General features: G+C 38.3%; 4 protein-coding genes across 9 annotated transcripts; 2 read left to right on the plus strand and 2 right to left on the minus strand.

Annotated features, from left to right (window-relative positions):
• Positions 1–2: 2 nt before the first annotated feature.
• LOC135935606 (uncharacterized) lies at positions 3–2,033 on the minus strand. Of its 2 annotated transcripts, none has more exons than XM_065478080.1 (3): positions 1,571–2,033; positions 568–853; positions 3–513 (listed from the first exon to the last, which is right to left on the minus strand). In XM_065478080.1, the coding sequence occupies exons 1-3, from the start codon at positions 1,886–1,888 to the stop codon at positions 89–91; spliced, it is 1,029 nt and encodes a 342-aa protein (XP_065334152.1). In that variant the 5' UTR covers positions 1,889–2,033; the 3' UTR covers positions 3–88. The 2 variants fall into 2 exon arrangements, with proteins under 2 accessions (XP_065334152.1, XP_065334143.1); XM_065478071.1 differs by having other exon boundaries at positions 568–856; positions 1,571–2,027.
• Positions 2,034–3,881: 1,848 nt separating this feature from the next.
• LOC135940447 (uncharacterized) lies at positions 3,882–6,981 on the plus strand. Of its 4 annotated transcripts, none has more exons than XM_065485324.1 (10): positions 3,885–3,914; positions 4,343–4,481; positions 4,546–4,856; positions 4,910–4,936; positions 4,999–5,064; positions 5,132–5,304; positions 5,358–5,499; positions 5,643–5,873; positions 5,925–6,066; positions 6,555–6,981. In XM_065485324.1, the coding sequence occupies exons 2-9, from the start codon at positions 4,355–4,357 to the stop codon at positions 6,048–6,050; spliced, it is 1,203 nt and encodes a 400-aa protein (XP_065341396.1). In that variant the 5' UTR covers positions 3,885–3,914; positions 4,343–4,354; the 3' UTR covers positions 6,051–6,066; positions 6,555–6,981. The 4 variants fall into 4 exon arrangements, with proteins under 4 accessions (XP_065341424.1, XP_065341396.1, XP_065341405.1 ...); XM_065485333.1 differs by having other exon boundaries at positions 5,925–6,061; XM_065485343.1 differs by having other exon boundaries at positions 3,886–3,914; positions 5,135–5,304.
• A 1,012-nt stretch (positions 6,982–7,993) lies between these two features.
• Positions 7,994–13,534, plus strand: Hcs (holocarboxylase synthetase-like protein). Its single transcript, XM_065485314.1, has 18 exons — positions 7,994–8,179; positions 8,289–8,471; positions 8,600–8,724; positions 8,783–8,953; positions 9,013–9,166; positions 9,323–9,460; positions 9,517–9,721; positions 9,900–10,207; positions 10,258–10,447; positions 10,672–10,802; positions 10,856–11,000; positions 11,052–11,208; positions 11,267–11,455; positions 11,699–11,884; positions 11,937–12,069; positions 12,410–12,570; positions 12,623–12,945; positions 12,996–13,534. Exons 2-18 carry the CDS (start codon positions 8,324–8,326, stop codon positions 13,171–13,173), a joined length of 3,042 nt encoding a protein of 1,013 aa, XP_065341386.1. The 5' UTR covers positions 7,994–8,179; positions 8,289–8,323; the 3' UTR covers positions 13,174–13,534.
• An 815-nt stretch (positions 13,535–14,349) lies between these two features.
• On the minus strand, positions 14,350–16,014 carry U2A (small nuclear ribonucleoprotein polypeptide A'-like U2A). Of its 2 annotated transcripts, XM_065485372.1 has the most exons (7): positions 15,843–16,014; positions 15,696–15,736; positions 15,529–15,635; positions 15,233–15,461; positions 14,740–14,977; positions 14,667–14,687; positions 14,350–14,595 (listed from the first exon to the last, which is right to left on the minus strand). In XM_065485372.1, the coding sequence occupies exons 1-6, from the start codon at positions 15,922–15,924 to the stop codon at positions 14,668–14,670; spliced, it is 717 nt and encodes a 238-aa protein (XP_065341444.1). In that variant the 5' UTR covers positions 15,925–16,014; the 3' UTR covers positions 14,350–14,595; position 14,667. The 2 variants fall into 2 exon arrangements, with proteins under 2 accessions (XP_065341444.1, XP_065341436.1); XM_065485364.1 differs by lacking the exon at positions 14,667–14,687.
• Between the last annotated feature and the right edge of the window lie 576 nt (positions 16,015–16,590).

Raw genomic sequence — 16,590 nt, forward strand, 5'->3', positions numbered from 1 at the left:
AGAAAATTTCTTTTGATCTTTAATATCAGTCAGTTTCACAATAAATACTCAGCATACAAATAAATTAATAAAATCTGAATAAAAAAAATTAACGACGCCCAGCAGCGGCCAAAGTTTTGTACCTATTGATAAGGGCAGCCTTTGCGCTAAGGTGTTGCTTCTGCTCTTCATAAGCCCTGTCGTGAGCATCGTAGCCACCACTGTACTCTTCCCAAGGCGAAGACGACTCGGGGTAATCGTGGCCGGCGTTGACAGTCACGTGAGGCCGAGGGTGCAGGTGGACAACCTTGATGATGGGCTGCAGCGGCCTGTTCTTGGTTTTGAACTCGACGAAGAGTCGCAGGGCAGCAATCAGCAATCCCAACAAGGTTAATCCGAGAGCTTTGAGTTGGACGATGGTGGAAATGGCGCTAAATATGGTCATAATTTTTGACATTTTAAAGGTGATGAGTCCAAGCAGGTGGCCCAGTCCATGGTGGCCGTGGCCGCCCAAGCCAATTCTCTTTCTAGCTTCTAAAATTAAAATATTGACAGTCGAGTTATATTAAAAAAAAACCAAAAACACACCTTCAAAGCGCCTGCCAGCATCTTCCACCTTATTGATTCCAGTCTGGAGAAGGGCACGTTGCTCTTCTTCTGAGTCTGCTCCGAGAAATGCAGACACGCCGTCGTAAATCATCTCGGCGATTATTTCCAGAGAGCCAGTCCAAGATGAGCTGGGCTCCTTTCCAAAGCTGGACAAAAGCGCAGAGGCCTCCTTCAGGTCGTAGTCCTCGTCAGTGTCGGGCTCCTCTTGGTCTTCGTGATTTTCCTCTTCCTCGCCTGTTTTGCTCTGTGGTGTTTCATCCTTTTCCTGCTAGTAACATATATAAATTATTTACAGGTCAATGCATCATGCTTGTAAGAGAAAATGTAATGAAACATGAGCTCGTGTTTCGGTCATTAATTATTGAGTTATGAAAAACCATTATTTTGTGATGCATGGCGAAGTGCGTGACCGCAGTGGCATAAATGAGCAAGTATGCCACTGTGCGAGCACGGGAGCTACGCAGGTTGCCTAAATTTTATAATAAATTGTACATTTTTGCGGCTTTTGATTTTCTCCTCAAGCTTTCTTTTCTCAAATAAATCAGCATTTTAAAATTTTCTCTTTATCTAATTCAATGAATAGAATATTTACTAAAACATATTTCCGCTTATTCATTTCATCATTATTCTTCCATGAAGCGTTTCAAGAAATTAAATTCATGCCAACATAGTTAACAAAAATATTATACGAACAGAAAATGTAAATGGGAAGATTTGAATGAAATATGTTTACGTATTTTAAAATGTAATGTAAATTTTTTAAAACTTTGACATGCTTATAATTAGAAATTGGATTTGTTTCATTAATTTTGAAATGCAAAAAATAATACAAATAAATCATGAGCCACGAAATAAAAATTGTATCTTTCAACTCGATTTATTCTTCTCCGCCAAAAACCAAATGTAAATTTATATTTAGATTATTGACAAACTGTGCAACACGGAAAATAAATGATTTTGAGCAAAAAAGCCAAATTTTTACCTGGGCAACAGGTCCACTGTGGACAACGTTGGTGCCGATGTTGAGCCACTCCCTGATTGCTCTGAACGTCTTGACCTGAACGCAGGGCCAGTCTGCAATCAGCATGCACTCGAGCACGGTTTTCGGCGCCAGGTACTCGCCCTCTTCGAAATCATCGTCGTCCAACTCGACCCTGGCCTCCGGACCGTCCTTGGGTGGCTTCTTGTGCGCTGCGGTCTTGTCGGCGGCGGAGGCGGCGGCCAGCAGGAGGACGAAGAGGACGAGTGTCTTCACTGGACCCATGGCTGTGAGCGTCTGCAATTGCGGCGTGCATTTCATTTTTTTCTGCAAGCCTACCCCACCTTTGATGATATCCCGGCCGGCCACTAGTGCTACTAACCGAGTAAAGACAAGTGCACTCGCGCTGCATTTCGCCTACCATTAACGGGACAAACAAGCTTCTTTCCTTGATAGCCCATTATTACCGTATCCGATCGGCGCGCAACGAGAATAGCGCAGCAAGTCCGAGAAGAGTGCATTTTAATGCATCTCTCTTATTACGTGTCGGCATAGCAAAAGGAGGCGAATGCGAATCTCGTGAATGTAAACAGCAGTATTTGTGTCACGCAGCCTTCCATATGTATTGTGCTGATTTTCCGTAAACGCTGCTCAATTTTCCCCCGTTCGCGCACCGCATGTATTGGCGATCCTATTTTTTTTTTCACACTACAATAATTAATATGAAAAAAATTATGCTTTTGTTAGACAACAAACTTTGTTAAGTTGTACTTAAGTCAATTAATCTTTCAGGTGTAGATAACATGTATTAAAAACTCAAGTAACGCGAGTTATTCTGATTTTTCGAAAAAATATTTGAAATTTCAATTAATTGTTTTTTTCTTTCTGAGTGATTAGATTAACCTTGATTTTTTGCTTCCCATTTATTTAAGTTTTTTATTACAAATTAATACAGCAGTCAAATTGAAAATAATTACTTGTTTTTTCGTAGAAAAATAAAGTTTTTTTATGTTTTCCCTTTTGTCAACGAAGAAATACAATGTCAAGATTTTATTTCAATGAATAATGTTAAGCTGTTGCATCCTCGACCGCTGACAAATAAAGATTGGCAACAAACGTCTCCTATCAGACTCCATTGGGAAGTGTAAAATTTATTTGAAGTTGTATGGTCAATTTTTTTACGTCCTCGATGACGACGGTCACTAATAACATCAGCTGCGTGCTAACCCTAATTTTTGCTTTTTTCCTGTCTCTCCCAAAACCCAACACAACTCGACGACCTAATTAATTTTTAACTTAAAGCTACGAAAAGAATAAAAATATGAATAGATTACATATCTCAAGAAATATTATTTTTATATATTTTATAACGGGCATTATGATCTTAACACAAAAATAAATTAGCCATAATACACAAACAAGAACCAGCCTTAAGGTCGGAAAAATAATTAATAATCTTCTGATATGATAACGAAGCAATCAAATGCCCAGTCAATCAATTTACATTTTTTGCCTGCATAATTTACTTTAATTTTGTAGTTAATTTTAAAGATAAAAATACTTAGTAAATATTTCAGTCTTGTAAAATTATTTCTGCTTACAATCATTGTCAGCAAGCGACTATTTTATTTTTCCAGGCGCTGAATTCTACGCATTCTCGTTAAATTTTTACATTGAAATAACTAGCTAAAACTCCACTCGATAGCATCTCTATCACCAATTTTCCCTAAACCCGTGCCTGCTCTCGTTATGCGTGTTAAGGTTGGTTTTTGTGCGAGTTGTTGCTCTAATTTGAATTACATACATATCTTTACCTTTATACTCCAGTGACTTCGATTAAGTAAGTACACGCTATATAAAGAGATAACTTTTAAACTTTCAGTATAGCTACACAAAGAATAATGAAATTTACGTATTTCCATGTTTTAAATCATTTAAATAAAGGGTTATACGTTTCATATTAACCCTGAGATCAGCTTAAAATTATTAATATTCTGCGGTCTGTGTATCTGTCTTACAACACAATCGACGTCTGCGACTGCAAAAAAATTCTACATACACGACAAAATATTTTACCAGTGTCGCATTGCTGAAACGAGGCAGGAATGTAAGAAGAGTATGATGTATGTACGCGATAAGGGGCATCAAGGCGTTTAAGGGAGTTAGTTTTGACGCAGACAGAGCGAGATAAATATAAACATCTCTCTCGTTATGTTCATGCTCACTGTTCAGTCAGCGTCAGCAGTCAGTCAGTGCCCTAACAATAAGCTTAAAACCAACCTCAGAACACAGCAGGGCGTGCAAATCAATTGTTTTGGTATCATACTTTGGTTTCGACAAGATCTGAGTAAGTTTAGTGTTTTTAGTGCTGCTGCTATGTACGCGATGTTTATATTGATGTATATCTACATACATACTCTATGTGTATCATAATACACTTCTTGGAACAGCTGCGTCAAGCGTCAGTCGTCAGCGGTACGGTTTTGCATAATACATAACCGTACCCGATTCACATTATCTGCTTGAAATTGGCGATTAGATATTAGCAGATTTTTACATAATATTGATGTATTTACAGTTTTTTCCCTTAGCCACATAATATCATACATAGTGTGGTGAGAGGTAAAAGGACCACGACTGTCCTTTTGTTTATGTTGGGTTCATTAATTTTTCGTTGATTTCATATCAATTTAATTACTTTAATTCTTCTCAATGTTTAATTTATGGTCACTACTATTTTAATTGAAATTGTATTATGCATGGATTTAATTTCAGGTTTTGTAAGTGATGGCAGAATTCTCAAGAAATTTGTTTAAGGATATAAAAACACGTCCTCATCAACGCATGCCTGTGTCTTTCAGCATAAAAAATTCATGCAATATAAGCCGGACGAAAATCGATATGTTTCAAGATGGTAGCGTAAAATTGTTTCAAGAAATTCACTTCTTTTAATACAAGACATCTGATTCGTACAAAAGACAGTGATGGCCAGGGATCATCGGAAGGTGGGAAAGGCAGCCGCAATGGCGTTGTCGGAAGTGGAAGCCACAAGAGCAGCTCGGAAAGCCCTAATAATGCTGAATCTAGCAGGCCCAAAATGAGCTACAATCTCAGCAGACCACAAACAGCAACGTCTGTTCTCCCAAATGATCTTCTGAAACTGCCTTCACCAAAATTGCCGCGTAAACCGATCTCCAACTTGATGGAACCAAAAGTGAGCCGCGAAAAATGCTTCTTTGAGAAAAGCAGCTTGATCCTTGATCATGACATTGAAGATCTTGAGACAAAGGTACAGCTGTTTGTCTTTAATTCATGATGAATATTGAAATTTTTATTCAACAGCTTGAGGCGTACAACAAAGAGTTTCAGGTAATTAAATCCCATCAATAAATATATTAGATTTGATAATAAAAGCTTATTTGCCTTCACAGAAGAACAAAATGCTTCCTGATAGTGTCAGTAAATCGTGTCAACAAAGTGGCATGAATAATGGACAGGTGTATTTTTTTATCCAGTCGGGACGTTTGATTTATAAATATTGCTATAATGTATTAATTCACCTAGCAGGGATCTGTCGTCAATCTTGGTCATCTATTGACAAAAGGTGATGAGCACCACTTCACTGCCTTCAGGTTGAACCGCAACATTATTGTCAGTGAAATTAAATCCCCGTCTAATTTCTACATCCAATTTTGCAAAAGTGCAATTGCGCTGAATGACCTGGAAAAAGCTATGGAGTATGTTTTCACCTTTCGCGCCTTTTAAAGTCATTGTTTGGGTTCATTTTAAGGTCTGAGTATGAGGGTGCCCTTTTGGAGCGATTGAAACTTCGTAGGGAAGACATGAAGGAAGGACTCTACGTTGTCTGTCGTCATTCTGGCCAGTGGCGAAGGGCCCAGATCCTCAAAAAAGTCGGCGATGCTCACGCCAAGGTTTGTTTTATTAATTTGTAATGATAATTATGCATGCATTGAAACTTTCATCCAGGGAATAACCCTGTAAAATTATTTATGGATGCGTAATTTTAAATTTTATGACCAAATAAGATTTAAACGATTATTTTTTTAATTTTCAGGTCCTGCACATTGACTTTGGGTGTGAACAGATCAAGTGCCATGATGAAATATTCTTTCTGCTCGACAAGCCCATCTTCAAGATCGCAGCGATGGCCTTTCCAGCTACCCTCCACAACATTAAGCCTGTGGGCATTTTGGATTGGATGAATGCCTCAACCAGAAGATTCACCTCGCTTGTTAACCTTGGAGACAGTGACATGCTTGTTGCCAAATACTATGGTGGTGGATCTGTGCGTCTACTTAGTGTCAAATCAAATGAGTTTTAACTTTTCGTTTAGTAGATGACTGATCCAACCTATCAACTGTCTCTCTCAGTGTTTCTGAAGAAAGGAGAAGTCATCCAAGTTGGAGACAAATTGATTGAAGAGATGCTTGCTGAAGCTGCGACTCCAAAAATTGCATTTTAATGCAGCTTTCGGTGAGGTATTTACTGGGATTTTCTACTTTCGTATTTGCAGCAGTCCATTTTAAAGTGTCTTGATAGTTTTTTTGAGATAATAAGACTGAATTTGATCGAGTTAACGTCAATAACGGAAGGTTTATAGAATCCGCATAATTCAGATTTTAACTTATTTTACAAATCTATGTGTAAGCATGCTTGAAACAAAAAATATAAGCTGGAGTAGGGAGTCAGAAAATTTGCTGTTCAAAGGAGGCATTGTTTTCAAATGGCTAAAATGCGTATTATAAATTCCCAAAATCTGCACTCATTGAAAATTTCATGCGAAAAAAAATGCTTTTTAAATAATTCATGGCTGAATGTGTTAGAAATTTTTTTAAGCATTAATTAAATTGCAGGCCTTGCGCTGTTTTAACCTAAAATCGAGCGTGAGAAATCTTAAGTTAAGCTCACTAATTCCAGCTGCTAATTTTAACTATCATTTCACTAAATCATAAATATTTTCTTGCAGATCTGGCTTGTTCATAAATCCTAAAGAAAACATCATCTAAGGAAAAATTTCTGCAGTGAAGCTAGTTGTCAAGAAAAATAATGATTTTCTGAAAGACCTTACATCTCATAATAATATATAGTTAAAGTATTATTATGCATGATCTATCGTTAATGTATTTTTCTCGTAAAACATTTCTTTGAGTGACTAATGCAGTACACGTGGTATAAAAGAGGACAAAGAAAAAGTGAATTCATAATTATCTGGAAAAGATAAGTGCAAGTGTGCTAGTTATATGAAAATTCCGCTAAAAGAAATGCTATGCTCCAGATGTGTGACGCGGAGCGCGCACTGGGTCAGTTCCGCATATATGTATAGGCGTGGAATGCTCCACTGTGTGGTTTTTGCTCTATCCTTGCAAATAAAATGAGGTGGCCTTCAACAAGAACAGTCAAAGAAATTTTATAACAATTATATCCTTCTATGTAAATATATGTTTATTCTTACTAATAGGAGGAAAAATAATTCTTTTTACACCATAATAATACTAGTCTTAATTAATTACACAGTCATTGCTGAATCTAAAAAAAAATTGTCAAGAGAGTTCACTATTCCTTTTTGAAATGACGTCGGCTGTGTTTTTATTCCTAATTGCTTAGGTAAACTGCTTCTTATCAAAGGTGGCATGGTGTGCAAACATTATGCGAGAACAGTTTGGCCAGCGACGAGTTAAATTGCTTACGAATACGAACGTTGGGTGGTAGTAGTGCGCGAAGGTCGATGAGGATAAGTAAGTTTCCATTTTAAATTATTTATCAAATTGCAATTTTTTGTGCATATTGGTTCGCGTATAGGGAGTTAAATGCATTCTATTATAAATAAACAATAATATATCTTATATTAATCTACAATTATATTTGTTACCAAAACACATAATTTCGACGCATAGTTTGTCAAAATTTAATATTTGGGGCAAGTGAAATGCGTGTTCCAGTAGCGTATAGTTACAGAGATTTTAATTAAAGAACCAAAATCACTAAAATACTATATGTTTCACCGGATTTAAGTTATTTTTTTTCTTATTTTTAACAGAGGGCCACTGAAAAATATAGCAGTTTTAACATTTAAAACGCTTGATACTTAATTCTTCTAGACAAAAAGTAATAATTAACACAAACTAGAATCAGCGAACCCCCAAATCACTAAAAGCAAAAACAATAAAATATGCACATTCCGCACTGAGCCGCTTTCTATGAAATGAACTGCTATTTTATGCTAAAGGTAATCTCATTTATGCGTTGCAACCTGAGATTCCTTCTCAATTGTCGCAAGAGAAAGTTAAGTGATGATGGAAGAAAGTAAATTTGGAGCTGACTATTAGGATAGGCAGTCATTGAGGCAGGGAGAAGTAGCGGGTTGCATACGTGCAGTGCGACACTCGGTTCGGCGCCGACAGCGCCATCGCGAGGAATTGGGACAATCGATCGCTCACATGTTAGAGTCGGTCGAGGGGGAGCGAGACGGCAGAGAATTTCTCGCCGATTTTTCGCTTTTCTTTTAACCTAACATTCGGCGAGTGGTGAATGACACGACTCGTGTTCTCTCATTAATTGTTTTCGTCGATAAATCGCTTTCGAAACGACACGGTGAGTTTAGAACAATTTTTCACGTGGCTGTTATTTTTAATTGAATGATAACATTTTTTTCTGGCAACTGTAATTATTTATACATATATTTCTCTATAATTCATTCCAGACATGCGGTATCTTTAAAAGCAGTACCAAGAGAACATGTTTTTGTCTTTCTTCTACGCTGCGGCGACCTGGGTCCAATCTTCAAGGCTAGCAGAACTTCACTCCAGAATTTTGCAAATCACCGCACAGAATGGAAGTCTCGTCCTTTACAAAGTCCCTGAGGTCATTCACACGGATTTTGAAAGTGAGCTGGTGTTCTCAGAATAAGTAAAAGTTTATCATGAATTTCTGAAATAATTCAATTAGTCAATCCTAAATTTTCTATCAATAAAATCAGGTCATGACCCAATATTAAAAAAATCAAATTTTCAGACAGAGGCATAGATGCCCAGGTTCCAAGTGTGACGTCAAAATTTTGTGAAAACAACGATTGCGCCAAACTTGGTGATCTACTATGGAGCTACAACTCAAAGCGACTTTGCTCCGTGTTTCCAAAAGTATCAAGATAACAATATTTTAATTGATGTGGAGAGTTAAAACACAAAATTTTGCTAGCAATCCATCTGTGCCAATCGATGGATAAAATTTTCTACCGATCAAGGGGAGTTCCCAATCAACATCGCCTCAGAAGATTTGGTGTTGGAGGAAGATCGTTTGCATGTAATGATCGAAGCCGACTACCAGTTCACAGAGGGCCGTCACTGCTTCCAAGCGGAGTTTGTAAAGGTTTGTTTGTTTTTTAATATATTATTTAATTATTGTAATTTGTCCTAATTGGCATGCAGCTTGAAAGGTTTGGGTTGCTTCATGCTTGGAAAGCGGGTGAATATTTCGGGATCCTCCTCGAAACTGACGCTAACCACCTCACTCGACTTGGACTGAGCTTCTTGCAAAATATTCTTAGTCTTGATGACGGCATGGAAGTTTTAAGGATTCAAAGTGAGTTGACTGTCCGAATCTTTACTCTCTGCTTAGCTCCTAACCCATGCAGATTCCTCATTCTTCTATTAACAATTAAAATAGGAACGCTGCAAAAAATTAATTGATATGCACCTAGTTATTAAAAATAAATAATATTTTATCATGTGTTTTTAGCTGTTGACGTGATTGGCAAACCATGTCCTATGCTAAACGCTGATTGCATCCCTGCTCCTCGCTCGCTTCCCATGGGAAGCGAAACCAGCGTTAAAAATGATGAGTGCGATACTCAGTTTGCTGTGGAATCAATGGCGGGTATGTCCTATTTTGTTTTGCAGCGCATCAATTTTTTCATTTAAATCTCTCACCAGGACTACTGATGTCACCAATTCAGTGGAAGTCCCATGTTGAGCTTCTGCAGGGATTCAGCAGAGCCGTCAATGATGCTGACGGGTCAGTTGGACTGATGCTCAGTTCTGACCGCGTTCCAAATCTTGTCCCGATTGCTGCTGACCCGCCCACGCCTCCCTGCTCACCAAGAAATGGCTCAGTTCACAGTGAAGCCCCCAAAATCATGTATGCTCAAGTTTCACAATTTTCTGGTGGTAGATAAAATGGTTGTTGATAATTTATTTCATACTATAATAGATAAATCACTCGGGAATGATTATTCCATATCAAAATTAATATCAAAGTTGATTTTATTTTTTTATGCCTTTGAATTTCAACTTACTGCGGTTTTACTTGTTTTCAGTGAGTTGGATAAAGTAAATGTGGATCAAAGCAGCAACGTTCCTCTGCCTCAAGCAGAGATCAACGACAACAAGAGCGTAATTAGTGGAATCACATCTCACTCCGAAAGTTTCTACTCATGTGCCAGTCAAGACATGGGAAAGCTTACAGAGAGTTTGGAGCAGCTCAACAAGGCACTGTCCTCTATCACAGATGAGAACAACGAAGATGAAGCGGCTGAAACTAAAGCTGAACCGGCTGAATCTGAAGCTGAAGCGGCTGAAACCAAAGACGTTGTCCCTTTGCCGCCATTAGAATCAAATTTTTTGAGTAAGTCAACTAAAATTTGAGCATCTGGGTTTTAATATTCACGTCCTTAGCTGCAGGCAAAGGTCAGCCTTTGACTAAACCCAGTTTCAAAGGTTCCGCTGCAAGTCTGCCCTCAGCAACCCCAAAATCGCGCTCACCCACCACACCAATTAAATGCCCCAACGTGCTGATTTATTGTGACAATACTGAGGTTAACGAAAGCATTAAATCATTGCTGAGGCAAACAATTAAAAGATATAGGTGAGTAACAACAATTATCTCAGTGTGTAGATGATGAATTAAATTTTCTTGAAAGAAGTTAAAGTCTTTAAACGGCTTGAATGAGTTAAATTAAATTTCCATGCGAAACCTTATAGGTATTTTAACAGTTTTGCTGACATTTTTATTTGATGTTAATATTATTAAGTTAAACTCTTGAACCAGTCGAGTGTCAGTTCATAAATATCATCTTCACGCTTTTCTAGGTACACTGTGTACAATGTGAATGCTGAGCAGATGAAAAGCAATGCTTGGCAGAAGAGCACTGCCCTAGTTGTAGTCCATGGAAACATTCCTGACAATTTAGCTCCTACTCTTATTTCTTACTTAGTAACAGGTACAGTGATCATGTTTCTGTAACGTTGTGATGATTAAAATATCTTGTTGCAGGAGGGAAGGTTTTGAGCATTGCCTCAGATCTTATTTTTGTCCCATTCCCTGACTTGCAAAAGTGTGAACTGCAAGAAAATGAATTAGCGACTTTTTCATATCAAAAGTGGAAGCAGATTCGCCTGCTAAATAACATCTTCTCAAAGTATGCTCAAAAGTAATAATCCTTAGTGCGTAAACTTAAGTATTGATTTAGTTCACCAGCCCTGCCATCAAGTCTAGAGATAAACGACAGTTCGGGATATTCACATAAGTTGAATATTAATGTGTTGAGTAAGGACGACATTACTAACTCACCAAGTTTGGTTTTGGCTACCATGGTAGGATCTGGAGGGAAAATGCTGCTCTCGCAGGTATTATATGATAATGTTAAGCTAAATTTGCATCACCTGGTTGAACAAAAATTTTCAGGTCCATTTGGAGGTTGATGCTCAGATGCACCAAAATTCTAATCCTGCTCTTTACGCGCCTTTGAAGGAGCACGACTCTGCAAGGCTAGAGATCGCCAAAGAAATTCTCTCTGACCAGCTGGGGCTTGATTGCACCAAAGACTCAAAGGAAGACACGTTCACTGCGGCCTATTTTTTGGGACGACACGAGGTGCTGATTGTGCTCCGTGCATATTTTGTTCTCTCTCTGATTTTCATTTGCATCTCTATCGTTCTGCTTATTGTGGCGGTCTCAAGCTTGGCTACCTACTTGTTTCTTGCACAGCTGCTTTACCTTCTTTTCTAGCATGCAATTATTTTCTGTTCATAGTGAACCTTTCATTTATTAAAGAGCACATTTATTTCTCTTGATCCTTTACTTCCTCAAGTTTTTAAATCCACTTTCAACCCGCAGTTAAAAATGGAAATGCTGAATAATCTGAAACCAAAGATGGATGCTGCTGGAGGTTTTCTGCAAATGGATAATTTGAAGATTGAATTTGTCGGCAAAGGCGCAAACGCCGGTGCAGCAACTTCTAAAATTCTGCCATGCTATCTGCATACTTGCCCACCACATTTCAACACAGTGGAATATTATGATGTGAGATGTGGTCTCAAACGTGAACAAATTATTAAACCTGGTGTACATTTAGAACTTGCAAACTGAACATCTGGGGCGGTTACTCATTTATTCAGACGTGTTGACATCTTCGGTAGACGTATTAGCAGGCACACCTCTTTACCATGGGCTGGCGGCTGTTACAAGGGTTCAACTTGCAGGAAAAGGTACACAATACTATTGAAAAATTCAATCAGAGTCCATTGGTCACATCAGAAAATGATACCTTTGAGGAAAGTCTATAGAAGAATCAGGAAGCAATTAATCAAATGATTTAAAAAAATTGTTTTAAATAATGCAGTAAACCCCCTCATCTTCATATTATGCCTTTTATAATTGGCTGTTCCTACTAGTTTTATATGTTAAAAGTGGCTAGTTTTTATGTAAATCTGATTGAACCAACTTGGCTTTTGCTATCCAAAAAACATATCTTCAAAGCTGTGTCCTTTTAGAAGGTTTTTCAAAGTGAACTTAAGGAAAATATCAAAACTCTCTCTATCTTTTAAGGTCGAAGCAACAATGAGTGGCTCAGCCCTGAAGGATGTGCGATGTTTTCCCTGCAGCTTCATTTGCCAGCCAAATCCATTCTTGGCCAGAAAATATCTCTCATTCAACACATTGCTGCATTAGCGGTTTGTGTAGCCATTAGAGAAGCTCCAGGATTTGATGTGAGACTTTGTGCTGATCACAGCAAGTCATTTCAAAGATAATTGATTGCAGGATATTGACCTGAGACTTAAGTGGCCAAACGATATTTATGCTGGGGATTACGCGAAAATGGGCGGCTTGGTGGCCAACTCGACGTTCGTGGGAGACCGAGTGATCTGCAACATTGGTCTGGGATTCAATCTGACCAACTCGGAGCCTACGACCTGCCTGCAGGACCTGCTCCTGGAACTGAAAGCCAAGGCCGCGCCCATGTCCCTTGAAAAGTACTTGGCGCTCACCTTCAACAAGCTGGAGTCGCTGATCGAATTAGCCCAAAGCTCAGAGGAAGGGCTTGACGAAATAATGACGTTTTATCATGCTTACTGGTTGCACAGGTGAATTTGACCTATCTTTCTTAAATAAAAATACTCATAGGATGATTCAGTGGCGCCGAGGTGACTGTGCGTTCTGAAGACGGAAAAGAGCAGAGGGTGACGGTCCAAGGGCTAGATCCATACGGATACCTGCTAGTGAGAGGACACGATGGGAACCAGTTCTCAGTTCAACCTGACGGCAACTCTTTCGACATGCTGCAAGGTCTGATCAAGCCCAAAGATTGGTGAAGTTGTTATGAATAAATCGTTTCTGCGAGTTGATAAAATATGGTTATATTTTTATTGTTGTTAATTGCGGTTCTACTCAATTCCACTTCTTGATGAAGTATAATTTATTTGTTAAATACTTTTGGTGCCTTAGATACTTCAGTTTGTGGAGTCAAGTCAAGAATAAATAGCACATGATAAAGTGATTGTATAATAGAATGTTAAAACGTGGGCAATCGTCAGTCACCGATACAATCGCAATCCATGTTATACAATAATGAATGTACCAACTGCTTGTAGACTGAAAAGAGCTAGGTGTAGCTTAACCTGGTTTAACCATCTCCACAATGGAACTTCAATAATAAATTGTACTTATAATTCATTTGACCCTGATATTTATTTAACTCCACCTCAGAGGCGATAACAAGTTAAAAAATAAATCTAACAAGATAACCTCATTAAGTCCATTTCAAACAAACCTTTTGTTGAGGATAAAAAATTATCAATCAACCTCTTTATCCATTCTCTCGATCTTCTGCTCAGCACCTCCCATGGGCTATGATCTCATCGGGTCCAAAGTACACCGCCGAGCGGATAACATGGGGCCCAAGTAGCCGCAGAGGAGCTTTGGCCCACTGTGGCCATCTTTTCGCCTCCCCACGCAGAATTCTTAATTGAAAAGCCACCTATTTTCCACTAAAATCCGCAGGAGAGGTTCGAAAAGCAGCAAGTGGAGAGTCCCTGCCGGTTGAGCATTTCTCTTAATTAATCTTCTTTTGCAACCTCTGACATTAGGCAACCAGGAATAATAGATCCCAGATGCTCAATTATCTCTAAATGCTTTGATACGTCTAGAAATGCCTTTACAATGCGAGCAAACATGCTGGCTTGTATGCAAAATATTTTGGCAAGGTTTAAAATCATTCTTAGGACTTTGGCAAAGTCAGTTTTCTTTTTGCTAAAATAAATTTTATTTTATTATTAGTAATATTTCATGGGTTATTCATAGACAAGAGGAATTCATGTTTTCAACACACAAATACTATACCTGATTGCCATTGAGATGCAGGAACCATGTGTCTTACCCTTATCACAGCGGTGAGTAGGCTACAAAAACAACTTGCAAAATGTAATAGATTCCAAAATGAGTTCTTTCGCTCCCCTGGTCATTTTAGCTCAGATCAAAGCACAAAGAAATAGTATCCAATTCTGGTTTATTTGCACAAGATATGAATACAGCTTGCGTGTCTGTTCTTTTTCAGACCTTAACATCTGACATTTAAAAATATTAAATTGTAAAATACAGACACTACCTACAAGGAAAATGCAATAGTGTCTTGCACAGTGACTTACAAACTCAGTGTCCATTCATCTCATCTTCTTCCTCCTCCTCCTCTTCCTCTTCCTCTCCCTCCTGCTGGTTGCCCTCCTGAATTTCCTCAACTGCAACAATACCAAGATAAACAATAATCAAATTTGCTTTGCTATTAATTAGGTTAGCTGGTCGGTCTCACATCAAATACGACGATCTGAATCTGAAAACTCTTAAACATGAAAGGAGATTTCTATAATTTTCGTTAAAAGTACCATTGTTTTGAGCAATGCGTCCAGGGATTTGGCCAGCTTGGAGGAGTCTGTTCAACCTCTCGACCTCTTCCAGGCTGGTGGCCTTTGCGATGGCTTCACGGATGGCTCGCATTTCCTCTTGGCTTGGTCCGTGCTTCTTAACTGCATCTGCCATAGATGTCTTGGCTTTGCGTTGGATCTCCCTTTGGATTTCCTTGCCCTTCCTGCTCTTGAACAATGATTCGGCTTCCTTTCGCTCCTGAAAATCCAATTAATAAAGTCCCCATCAAACAGGGTAATGAATTTTCCCATTTACTACCGTAAAAAAACAACCCAACGCGAGGAAATATCCCGATTTTTCCTATTTGCCATTCATTCAAAATATTTCCATGATTTTTTTTGCCTCATATTGCGTGAAATGTTTTCAATTTTTTTATTTAAGTAATCTTTACGCTTAAGACCGCTAGTATTTTTAACCCTGCAACAAAAAGATCTGAATATATTTGATGCAAACCTTCAATTTCACTTTGCGGAAATCCAGCAGCTTCAGGTTGGGAAGTTTGAAGATGAGGTAGAGTCTGTAGTGTGGCCTGGCGGTGACAGGATTGTGAAGTAGGCTCACGACCTGCAGTTTGGGGATGGTGGCCAACGAGTCAAGGTCTCCCAACTCCATAATCATGTTGCCGGTTAAAATGAGTGTTTCTAGGTTGGGCAAGTTCTGTTCTAGGTGTTCTGATATTCGACTGAACAAATTAGCAATTTTTAGTATATTACAATGACGGGAAAATGAAAGGATTATTATACACTTACACAATTCTGTTGTTGTTCAAGAGCAGGCATTTTAACCTTTTCAGCAGGGGGAAGCCATCCAACTTTCGAACATCGTTTTCAGAGAAATCAATGGTGTCAAACTGGTCCTGGAGATGAAAAAAGATCAGGTATTAATTGAGCCAAAACAAGTTAAAGGGTCTTCTTACCAAAGTCGCACCCATGTTTTCAATCACCGGGATTTTGTATCCTGCAAACAACAATAATTAGAAACAGTTGAATGAAGTTGCAAAATAAATAAACTCGTGAGCACAAATTGATATTTTCTTGTCCAAAAACTTTTCACAAATTTTTACCTCTGAGGATAAGTTCACGGTCCTTCACTGGATTCATGCGCTGCACCGATTGCTGGATTAGCTCTGGTGTTAATTTCACCATGTTTGCCCTTTTTGTGACAACTTTTGGCTAAAAACTTCACTCAGAATGATAAACAGTGGTAGCAGCTCTTGTTTATTTATGTGCCACACGCTACGCAGGAGGATGCAAAGCGGCGCCGGTTTAGTTGCCGGCAAACTTAGTTTGACGACATCTAGGGGCGACTTCTGGAGTTAAACAATATGCGCGCGAAGGAATTGTGGGATTTCAGCCTTCTTTTCACTTGATCCTCCGTCTCCTCAAAAAGTAGTGTACTTCTTGGTCAAACTAGGCCAAAGGATTGGTCTTAAGTCTTAAATAAATAGTTAATAATCTATTTTTAATATTATTATAGGCTAATAACTGATAATAAAATTACTAGTTTAAATTTTTATGTGTCTAGATATGAAATCTGGACTAAAAACTTAATAATAATTATCATCGCCTGAATAGGCTTATCTCACCATGATACACATTGCAAAGATTTTTAAAGATTTAAAAAAATAAGAACAATACAATACAGTAGTAATAACCGTTGCTCACTATATGGCCAAATGTAGGCGTTAGAGATCACCTCATTTATGAAAATTTTAAACTGGGAATTTTATTTCAACAACTACTATGTTTTAGCAAACAAAAAATTGAATTTTTCTTTTTTAAGTGGGTTTGGTTTTTGAAGAGCGCTCAAAT

This window comes from Cloeon dipterum, chromosome 1 (assembly GCF_949628265.1).
Source record: "Cloeon dipterum chromosome 1, ieCloDipt1.1, whole genome shotgun sequence".
NCBI classification, from domain to species: Eukaryota; Metazoa; Arthropoda; class Insecta; order Ephemeroptera; family Baetidae; genus Cloeon; species Cloeon dipterum.